At 50.8% G+C, this 11789-nt stretch overlaps 1 protein-coding gene across 1 annotated transcript; it reads right to left on the bottom strand.

Annotated features, from left to right (window-relative positions):
* Window positions 1–356: 356 nt before the first annotated feature.
* On the bottom strand, window positions 357–8642 carry RNF24 (ring finger protein 24). The gene is made up of 4 exons (XM_010190049.1): window positions 8500–8642; window positions 2743–2785; window positions 1817–1858; window positions 357–440 (listed from the first exon to the last, which is right to left on the bottom strand). Exons 1-4 carry the CDS (start codon window positions 8640–8642, stop codon window positions 357–359), a joined length of 312 nt encoding a protein of 103 aa, XP_010188351.1.
* Between the last annotated feature and the right edge of the window lie 3147 nt (window positions 8643–11789).

Here is an 11789-nt window from a genome sequence, read left to right on the forward strand (position 1 = left end):
CATAAAACCAATAGCATGTTACCTTTTTCTAAAATACATTATAATAGATCTATTATTTATTATATACTAATAAATTCCTTCCAAATTTTATATTTATATGTATTTAATTTAATGTATTTAATTTAATTTAGCTACATATGCGTTTCAGAGCATCATAGGCTGAGGTGCAAAGGATCCATGAGCATCGTTGAGGCCAACTCTGGCCTCACCCCAGGGTGACCAAGTGAAACCCACGTCCCCAGGCGTCATCCGTTGCCTTGGGGCTGTCACTGCTGCCCTGGGGGCCTTGTCCCAGCAGTTCTGTGTAGGTATTTTATAAATATGGCTAAATAATAGCTGCATAAATAGATATACACTCACTTTCTGTGGAAGGCATGTTTACAGGGACAGATCCCCAGCTCGTCCTTGGGCTTGAACTCCTCCAAGCAAACGGCGCAGATCTGAAAGACACCAAAAAAGTCAGCTGCTGGGAAGCAAAATGAAGTTAAAAAAAACCCCAAAACCTGCCCCTAAATGATGCCCTCAGGCAGTTCCCATCTCCTCAGCGCTCGCCTTCCCCTGCCCTTTGGTAGGGGAAAAAAAAAAGGGCAGTTTGGGTCTTGATGCTGGCCAGGATCAGGAGGGAGGTTTCTGCATCCCAGAGGGGTGAAGTTCCCCCTAAAGCCTCCCCAGACTTCACTGCTGGGCTTTGGGATCGCAGGCTGAGGCTTGGGTTCCCCTGTTGTGGCAGAGGGGACCTCGGAGCCCCCCCTGGAGGAGCAGCCACGAGGAACAGCCCAAGGCCAAGGAGAGGGCTTGTGATGGAAAACAGAGGAAAACCAAACCCCGAAACTCGGGGCTGAAGATTTTGGCGGGGATTTTTATTCTGGGTGAGCCCTGGCAGCCGCCCCAGGACGTTGCAAAATCCACTTTCACAACCGCTTACTGTAAATACCCAAATCCAAATCCCCAAAAAAGGGCTATTTTGGAGCGAAACCCTTCCAGCCTTTCCCAAATCCCAGGGAAGAGCTCGAGCTGCTCCGTCCCCTTCCCCACGGACCCCCCTCGTCCTCCCCAGAAGCGTTTGGGCTGGCAGAAGAGGCGATGGAGGAGGAGGATGCAGGGTTATCGCTGCCATTCCCGGCTCCGGCGCGGTTCCAAATGTGTTTTGAAGTGTTTTGAAGTCTCTGTGCTGGCAGAAAAACCCCGCTGCAAGGCAGCTTCATGTGAGGGATCAGAAATCGGGGCCTCTGCTCGGGGAAGTTAAAATAAAATAGTGGCTCATAAAGAAATGGAGCTGGTATTTAACAGATGAGAACACTTGGGTTGGCTTTTTTGGTGTCACTGGGGGAAATAAATGCAGCCCATGTTTGAAGCAGGGTTCACACAGATTCCTGCTCAAAATGGTTTGTAAATAGGGACACTCAGCCCCAAAACAGCCTGGAATCCTCCTCCCGAATTTGAGAGGAAACCCCCATGTTTTTGGGGCTGGAAAAAGGGGTTTTAATTCTTAACAGATCCAAGCAGACACATTTTTGCCTGCTTCTTCCAGCAGCGTTTCCCTGCCAAGCTGCAAAGCAGCTGGGGAGCGTGTTTATTTTTGATTCCCATTAAATCCCAGCAGAGTTTACTGTGCCCCAGCACCGGGGCTGGATATCGTCACGCTCTGATGGTGGCCTCCTCTTTTATCCACAGCTTTTTATCCAGTGGGGACAATAATGCAGTGAAGAATACAAATAATAATGCAGTAAATAATAATAATAATGCAGTAAATAAGGGGGGCCCATAAAGAGAAGGGACATGGTTTAATCCAGCCCCTCCTTGGGGATGTGCTCACCTCGTGTAGGTTCAGCTCCTTCACCTTTTCCTTGAGTATAACCTGCAAGACAGAGCACAGGGGTTAGGACACAGCTTGTTCACAAGAAAAGACCCCATAGGGACCCCATTTATTGTCCCAGTAGAACTGGGAACCCCCCCCCAGTAACCCCAGCACAGCCAGGAGCACATCAGGCCTTCACCCCATGCAGGAACAGGAGGATGGCAGTGCTGGCACAGCCCTAACCACTGACGCCAGCACCAAATCCAGGTTTCCTCTTGATTTTAAACCTCCTGGGCTCTGCAACAAGCTCCTGCATGGGCCTCTGCACTTCATTTTCACTCCATTTTCACACCTGGAGGGGGCTGTAAATCCAGGATGACCACGTGTTATCACATCAGCCCAACACCACCAAGTTTCCTGCTCCAATGAGAGATCGGAGGCAGGAAAATTACACAAAACATCACAAAAATCATGAAGAAAACAGGACCCTGAAGCAGCACCAATCTCTTGGCCATGTTTATTTTAGCAAAGTGTGGGTGCATGTGGGGAAAAACTGGTGATGTCCCTAAATTAGGTCCCTATGAGGGCCCTGTGGATGCGGGAGGTCCAGAGCAGCCGGGTCCAACCCAGGGAGCAGATCCAGACCCCACAAAACATCATTCGGTTGCTGGGGAAGCGATGGGGTTACTCCAGGGGTGGAGATGTCCCCACCACGCAGGGATTTCATCCGAAAATGTGGAGATCTGCACACTTAACGGGTGAGAGATGCTCCCGGGGTGCCCAGCTGGCAGAAATACCTTACATTTTCCTGGACAGACGTTTGCCCGGGTGCTACAGCTTCTCTTTGAAAGCCAAAAGGCCCCCTAGGAGAAGAACAGCACAAGGAAACCTGCAGGGGGGGACCACTCCAGTGAAGAGGATGATTTACCGTGTTATCACCTCACCTGTTTGTAGGCGTAAAGCTCTTTGTGTGCTTGGTGTCTGAGCCTGCAAACGAAACAGAGAAAACATGAACCCAGGCCCAAATACCCACCTCTCTAATACCCCAACACTTAATTTCCCTCCTTTCCAGATTAAATATATATATATATATTTAAATTTTTTCATTCCAGGAATGAGATCAGCCACACAAAATGATACATCTAAGCCACAGTCAGCTTCCCCTGTAGCCAAGGAGGCAAAATCTCCATCCAGAAGCACACAGACTCCCCCTGTTTTCCTCTTTCGACCTCCCTAATTTTCCACACTTGGAAAAATCGCTGCTTGGCTGATGCTGGGTTGCTCAAACATGGCTTTATCTTCGGTTTTAATATCATTTGTGCTGCTTCTGCCTCCCAAAATCTCAGGGAGAAGCCTTCAACAAGAGGTCACCCCCTGGTTAAGCAAAGGATGGGCTTCAATTTATCCGAAGATCTCACTGGAGCAGAGAGCCTTGAGGAGAAGCAAGGGGACATCTTCCATCTCTCATCTCTTATTGCAGAGCAGGGGGCAATTTAATAACCAGAGAGACAAGGAGCTGCCAAAAACTGCAGGGAAATGAACCTGTATATTGGGATTTTGAGGGGTTTTCTCAGGAGAGCAGCCAGGGGTGGGCTATGTCCAAGCACGACCCAGGGGAAGAGCTGGGGCTGTAGCGGTGGAGCAAACTCAGGATTATAAACTGTGTCCCCCCCCACTGTGGTCAGCACAATTTTGGGGTTTTTTTTCCCCCAATAGCATCCATTCCTGGAGCAAATCAAGGGATGGAGATGGAGGGGATGAACCTGTTCCAAAAACTCACACCAAGTTGGAAAAACTAAAACTTAAAACTTCCATTTTCCCCAGCCAGCCCCGAGTGTGATTTGGGATGAGGACCCCCCTGGCCTGTAAATTCACGTCTCCAAAAATACTCTCCAAAAGTCGCATCCCTCCACCAACGACCTCCAGCAGAAACAGGAGCAGGAGATGCGCAAACAATAGCAAAACCGGGGTGAAACCGGCCCGATCCGCAGGGATCCTGGCAGCTGGGAAACTGGTTATGAAATCCAGATGGGGCAAAGCAAAATACGAGCCTGGAGACAGCATCCGAGGGGAAAATCTTGCCCAGGATGGGAAAAAGCATCCGACGGAGCACGGAGCGGTCACCAAAGCCACCGGAGGGACGGTGTTGTGCAGAACGAGCCCAAGCGTCTGTGGATGTGGTGGTGGCATCTGGACCAGTGATGGGGAAGAAGTGACCCCTGGGCATTGGCTGGGTGGTCGCATCCAGAGAGCAGTGGTCAAGGGCTCGGTGTCCAGAGGGAGGACGGTGACCAGTGGTGTCCCTCAAGGGTCTGTACTGGCACCAGTGCTGTTCAATGTCCTCATTAATGATGCTGACAGTGAGTGCACCCTCAGCAAGTTCACTGATGGCACCAAGCTGGGTGGTGAGGTCAACGTGCCAGAGGGAAGGGATCCATCCAGAGGGACCTGGACAAGCTGCAGAGGTGGGCCCAGGGGAACCTCATCAGGTTCAACAAGGACAAGGGCAAGGTCCTGCACCTGGGTAGGGGCAATCCTGGTTACCAACACAGGCTGGGAGATGCTGTGCTGGAAAGCAGCCCTGAGGAAAAGGACTTGGGGCACTGGGGGTTGAGAAGCTGGATGAGAGCCACCAATGTGCATCTGCAGCCCAGAAACCAACCCCAGCCTGGGCTGCAGCACAACAAGTGTGGCCATGGGGCCAGGGAGGGGATTCTGCCCCTCTGCTCTGCTCTGCTCACACCTCACCTGCAGGGCTGGGTCCAGCTTTGGAGTCCCCAGCACAAAAAGGACATTGAAGTGCTGGAGCGGGACCAGAGGAGGCCACAGAGATGATCCAAGGGCTGGAGCAGCTCTGCTATGGAGACAGCTGAGAGAGCTGGGGTTGTTCAGCCTGGAGAAGAGAAGGCTGCGAGGGGACCTTATAGCGACCTTCCAGGACCTGAAAGGTGCCTATAAGAAATCTGGGAAGAGCTGTTCACTGGGGCATGGAGCGATAGGACGAGGGGGAATGGTTTTAAACTGGAAAAGGGCAGATTTTGGTTGGCTATGAGGAAAAAGCTCTTCCCCATGAGGTGGTCGATCAGTGGCACAGGTTGCCCAGAGGTGGTGCAGGCCCCATCCCTGGAGATATTCAAGGCCAGGCTTGATGGGGCTGTGAGCAACCTGATCTGGTCCCAATGTCCCTGCTGACTGCAGGGTTGGGCTGGATCAGCTGTAAAGGTCCCTTCAACCCAACACATGCTGTGATCCTATGATTCTATCCTATAACATGGATCCACGGCTGATGCTGAGCAATACAGGAAGAATTTGCAGAAAAAAACCCCTTCCTGAAGGTTACGGGGAAGGGCATGAGCACATCTGGTCCTGAAGCGTGCGAGCTGCTCCTCCACGCTGCCCTTTCAAAGCCAGGATCCCAGATGGAGCCCGGTCGGACCAACGCAGCTGCGGTAACAAGAGCCCGGATCCTGGCAAGCGTCGGCCCCCGCTGGACCCAGAGCTTCATCCATCTCCTGTCAAGAGCTGCGACTCCGGAGGAATTTTTGGCAGATGGAGATAAGGGACCACACAGCGTCTTGAAAGGCAGCGCGGAGCCGCAGACTTGTGCGTACACCCACACCATCGCCCAATTGAACAACCTCCTCCCGTGGGTTTTGTCAGCTCTTCCCAAGCTCTCCGTGCTTCCTGATGGAAAAGGACCATCCCTGGCCTGGGTGGGTTCCTGTGCGACGACACGGCACGATCCACATTGCATCCGCTTGTTAAATCAACACCTCCCTTTTACACAGCCCCCAGCTGTAATTGTGTATTAAAGCCGTGCAGAAGGGGTCGGGAAGGCGTGGGGTAACCCAGGAGGCTTCAGCAGCTGGTTCAGGAGGGGTTAAAACACAATTTCAAGTCACTCTTTTCCCTTGTATACGAAATCCACACCAGCTGAGGTCACAGAGCACACTCAAAGGAGGTGGATGCTCCCAGGGGACATCGGCACAGCTAAAACCCGTGGCGCGGCAAAACCCTCCCAAACAGGGACCAGAGGATGCTTGTTTGGCTCTGTTTTGCCAATAAAAGAGCTGGGGGTGGTGGTTTGAAGAGCGATTCACCGAGTCCCTATAGAGTTTAGGGCTATAAAAGGATCATTAGATGATCTAATGCAACCTCCCATCTATCATAGGTCGTTAAATAGCACTTCGTTACTGCCGGGAACGGGAGCCAAAACGTCTCATCCAGAAAGGTCCTCTGTCTTGATTTAAAGACAGAGGATTTGCCACTTCGCTTGCTGGCTCCTTTCAACGGTTACTCACCCTCTCTCTTACAACATGCCTCCCACTTCTAAATTTAAAGCTTTTCTGGCTTGATCCTCCAGACATTACTCCTTGTTATTTCTTCTTTGGGGCAGAACACACCCAGCAAGACCCGGTGCCCAGGAAAACAGTCTGGAAGTCCAAACACCTCTTGGTTTTGCAAGTGAGCCGTATAGATTCAAGCCCAATCTGGGCAAAACAAGTCCTTGAGCCTTCTGAACACCGTTTTGTCTCATTTTTGGTGTCCCATCCCACTGGCATCCCAGTTGAAATGGACACGGATGCAACATCCCAACCCAGACCTTGTTAAAATACAAATTGCCTGGTCAGGGATAACCCCTTGATCTGTGTCCTGGTTTGAGGGACCTTCAAACACTCTTCTCTTGTGCATACTTGTGGGCAAAAGTGAAGATGTGATGCCCAAGCAGCACAGATCATCCCTGGATAAGCCTGGGTTTGGGCTCACCTGCAAGTTTTATGAGGCTTTGCTTCGCACAGAGCTGAAAATAGATGGAAATTATCAAATATTTAGAAGGCGACGCTGAAATCTTGCTTCTCTGGTCTACAAAAGCAAGACAAAATCATCTTCAACGCTCTCTGGATAAGAAACCCTGTGAGATGCAGCCTCCGTGGTGCAAGAAAAGATCACACACGTCTGACAGGGATGGAGGGAGGGGACTGGTGGCCCAACTCTCTCCTCAGTAGCTCATAAAATAATTAAAAGAAGCCCCAAACTGGAACAACCTTTAACCGTCCCGCTCCCCATTGTTCTGATTAACAAATCAACCCTGCACCATTAATCTCTAAACTGCGCTGTTGAACGAGTAATTTGTGTACAATAACGAACGGAGCGGGTATTAAACATTTCTTAAGCACACAGTCCATGAGTTACTCATTAAAGAGAGAAACGTGTTGAAACATAAGCAGAAAGGAGGAACCATAAAACATCCTTTTCCAGCCTTTCTGAGTAGCCAACCACGTTTTCATGCCTGTTTGAGTACACACAGAAATATATCTCCTGTTTTCAAAGTGGAGAATGTAATCGCTTGGCGGGGCTGGTAGCTCTGAGGTGTGTTGGGCAGGCGGTGCTGGGTGCTCACTGTGTATGTGTGGGGTAATCACTGTGTATGTGCTGGGTGCTCATTGTGTACGTGCTGGGTATTGTGTATGTGTGGGGTAATCACTGTGTACGTGCTGGGTATTGTGTACGTGTGGGGTACTAACTGTGTATGTGCTGGGTGATCATTGTGTATGTGTGGGGTACTCACTGTGTATGTGCTGGGTACTCACTATGTATGTGTGGGGTACTCACTGTGTATATGCTTGGTACTCACTGTGTATGTGTGAGGTACTCATTGTGTAAGCTCTGGGTACTCACTGTGTATGTGCTGGGTGCTCACTGTGTATGTGCAGAGTACTCACTGTGTATGTGTTGGGTACTCATTGTGTAAGCTCTGGGTACTCACTGTGTATGTGCTGGGTACTCACTATGTATGTGTGGGGTACTCACTGTGTATATGCTTGGTACTCACTGTGTATGTGTGAGGTACTCATTGTGTAAGCTCTGGGTACTCACTGTGTATGTGCTGGGTACTCACTGTGTATGTGTGGGGTACTCACTGTGTATGTGCTGGGTATTGTGTACGTGTGGGGTACTCACTGTGTATGTGCTGGGTGCTCATTGTGTACGTGCTGGGTATTGTGTATGTGTGGAGTACTCGCTGTGTATGTGCTGGGTGCTCATTATGTATGCACGGGGTACTCTGTATGTGTGGGGTACTCATTGTGTATGTGCTTGGTACTCGCTGTGTATGTGCTTGGTACTCACTGTATATGCTGGGTACTGTGTACGTGTAGAGTACTCATTGTGTATGTGCTTGGTACTCACTGTGTATGTGTTGGGTACTCATTGTGTAAGCTCTGGGTACTCACTGTGTATGTGCTGGGTGCTCACTGTGTATGTGCAGAGTACTCACTGTGTATGTGTTGGGTACTCATTGTGTAAGCTCTGGGTACTCACTGTGTATGTGCTTGGTACTCACTGTGTATGTGTGGGGTACTCACTGTGTAAGCTCTGGGTGCTCACTGTGTATATGCTGGGTACTGTTTATGTGTGGGGTACTCACTGTGTATGCGCTGGGTGCTCACTGTGTGTATGCTGGGTACTGTTTATGTGTGGGGTACTCACTGTGTACGCACGGGGTCTCCTGGCTCTGTTAGGGGTGAATGTTGGGTCTGACTGAGCAAATTCTTTGGTGATGAGGGCAACTGAAACGACTTCAGGGGTCACATCAGGTTGGCGTGAGATACATCAAGGACAAGGTGATGCCACCCTTGTTTTTGGGATTAGTGATGGGTTTGGTCTGAACCAAGGCAGCTCTGGAAGGAAAATTTGCTTACCTGATCAAGTAGCAACAGAAGAGCAAACTGAGGATGAAGACGAAGATGGCCGTGCCGAAAACCACGATGTATATGTTGAGAGGAAGGTTCTGGAACCCGATGTTCGGCATCCTGAAACTGTAGTGCTGGAAGTCTGAGCTCATGGGTAGGCTGCGGAGACAGGGAGAAAACACAGGGATGTGAGGCTCCTTCGGGAACACGGGGATATCCTCCAGGGACCGATGGTCCATCCAAAAGTGGACAGGGGGAAGGAGATCTCAGCAGCCCCGAAAACAAAGCAGGGCTGGATCAGCCAAGATTTTTCTTCTCCCGCTGTGAGCTTCTCCTCCAGCTTTTTCCCCTCTTCTCCACACACCTCATCCTTCAAGTTCAACGCTGCATCAGATGGACGGTGGGGATTTGCGGCCGAGCAGCCCTAGCTGTACCCAATACCCCAAAAAAACCCTAAAGTATCAGGCTAAAATATGGAAACCAGCCAGAAAGCCTTGCAGCAAGGGAAGATTTCCTTCCCTTCCCCTCCTGTGCTTTCCAAGACCGATTCCTCTCTCTGCAGAAATCCCCCTTCCAAACCCATCGAGACCTGGTTTGGTTTTCACCATGCGAGACGCGGATCGGGCGGTTTAAGGGCATTTTGGCAGATTTCAGCTTTATTCCCCCCTGCAAAAACCCCGACGCGTGACCAAAACCTCCCTCCCCTTGGACAGACCCAATTAAACCACGAGCAGCTGCCGGGGATAATGACTCCAGCACCTCATTGCTCCCATGATTTCGGTTTTACGACTCGCTGCGCGGGACACCAATAATTTACAATATTCCTACCAAGGTGGTTTGCAGGAGTCGGGCAAAAAACCAGCCCCATGCCTCTGTAAAATCCCCTCACTGCTGTAACACCACGTTAGCGCTCAAAACCCTTAACTGGAAAGCACATATTTGTTATTTCCTCTTAATATTCCTTTTTACTGCGATCGTTTTCTGAGCCGTTCACCCTTGAACGATCACAACCGTCTCTGGCTGGGCATAAAGTTCACCCAGCCCCAGCTCAGCAAAGCAAGTTCAAAATCTGCCTTGTTTTCCACAGGAGAGGGCTGGACGTGCAATTAAATTTCACAACCGGGAAAGCACCTGCAGCCCGAACCCCGTTTCCCAAATAAAACTACAGAGGGATAACAAAACGCTCCCCTAGCGCACGGAGTTCGCAGCGGCGCATTAAACGGGGTGAGAAGACGGCAGAGAAACCACAAAACCTGAACCCAAATGTACCAAGGAGCAATGCTCCAAAAATCAAAGCACCCTCTGAATGTCCTGCTCCATCTCCAAGCAGCGTCCTTGCTCCTACACCCCCCTGAGACCCCTTTTTTGCCAAACCCCCGGGCTTTCCTCTATCCCCCCATCATATACGTGTTGTTTGTACGTGTGTTGTGAGCTCCCCATGAGCGGACTCACCTTTCATCCTGGCTGCTTCGCGGGCGCTAACCCCTCGCCCGCACCCTCCTCGCGCCCCTCACCGAAAGCTGCATCTCCGAAAGCTCGCCCGAAAACCTCCTCTCTGCGGCTGCTTTCGGTTTCCTCAGTGGCTGGAAGTTTCCAGGCGATTTCTCGCACAGCCTGGATTTGATTAAAGCCTCCAGAGACGACCACGCATGTTCACAAACTCTCCCGGCCAACGTGGAAATGCGACAAGAGCTCGGGGAGCCGGCACACCCCGCCGCGAGCGCCGGTGGGGATGGGGTTTTATAGCACGGCAACCACCCGGCAGCTCGCGCTCCTCCACCACCGCTCGCTCTGCTCAGCCCAGCTGGTTTGCTTTGCAAATCAATTCAATAAAAAGCCCAAACCAGCCCCCAAACCTTTGTTCCCAGCTCTGGCAGAGTTAATGTGCAGCTCGGCGTTAGGGTTGGGTTTGGTTTTCGTCTCCGCGCTGTTTGCTGGGTCAAAGGGATTTGGGAAGGTTCAGGGGCTCTCCCCTCGGTCACGCTCGCAGGACAGGGGATGTTTTGGCTGTCCCTGCTCGCCCTCGGGCTCATGTTGACAGTCACTGGGGTTGGCCAAGGCGTTGGCCAAGGTTGGCCACCTCCAGCTCCTCAGCCACCCGAGAGAAAATCACACATCCTCCATCTGGGAAAGCTTCGGGTCATTTTTTGCAAGAGGCAATGAAACCAACCAGCACCAGATGATGATTTTTCTTTCCTTTACACTTTAACTCATGATGCTCTTCTCACCAGAGCCAGGCCAGCTCTCCCACCGAGTGATGCCATGGTAGAGCAAACATGCAAGTGCAGACAGCAGGTAAGGAGGATCCAGGCTGGATTTAGGGCAACAAATCTCATCATTGAGCCAGAAAATCTCCTTACGGTCATATCCAGCTGGAGCTGGGCAGCTTTTCCAATGGTCCCCGTGCCCATGGCAGCAGCTCCAACCCATCACAGCCACCAGCAAACAAATGGGTGGTGGAAACTGAGCCCTGTCCTACCCACAGCATCCTGCTTCCAGCGACCAATTCCCTAATATTTTACCCCAAAAGGACACCACTGATGCAGCCAGGACCTACCTGTTGGTCATACTGCAGTGGCACAGCCTCCTGGGGACAACCCTTCGGTCCCCTATGAGTCTTAAACCAGACTCATACAACTCCTGTGTGAAATAACCTTCTCCTCATCTGAGCTACCCCGATCCCCTGCAAGAGCTGAGAAATGGAAGCTTGAGGGAAAAACTAAGTCAGCCTGCACAGGATCCAGGAAACTGTTAACTTTTTAAAAGGCTTCACAGAAATCTGATGATTTGAAGCAGCCAAGCGTTGGGGGTTGGGTTTTTTTTTTCTAGGGGAGGAGCTATATTTTAATCTGCTTCAGATTTGTGCGAGCGCAGCCAAAAGAAATAAAAAAAGGAGCCGAAAAGAAGGATGAGAAGTTTCTGGGGCAGAACAAAAGCCTCCCTGTTGCTCTCTCCATGGCCAAGGCATTTTGGTGTGGGCAGATGCCCCTCTCCTGGGGTGCCCATCACCCCCTGCTGCGATGGTGGGGACGAAGTGGTGGGGAATTTGGGCAGGCACTTGCCTGATGCCCCATTTCCCTGTGGCCTCTGACTGCGATCGGGTCCATCGGGTCTGTAGGTCCTTGCAGAGTAAGAAAACATAGGGAGAGGAAGGGCAAATATCAAGGTCTGGAAAGGGTGAAAAAGTGGTTAGAAAACGTCCTGAATCAGGGAACTCCCATGGAGTAGGACTGGCTGGAGGAAGATCTTTTAAGGGTACTTAAAAAAAGAAGACATATATATACCTATATATATATATA

Source organism: Mesitornis unicolor, unplaced genomic scaffold (genome assembly GCF_000695765.1).
Source record: "Mesitornis unicolor isolate BGI_N332 unplaced genomic scaffold, ASM69576v1 scaffold18768, whole genome shotgun sequence".
In the NCBI taxonomy this organism is placed as follows: Eukaryota; Metazoa; Chordata; class Aves; order Mesitornithiformes; family Mesitornithidae; genus Mesitornis; species Mesitornis unicolor.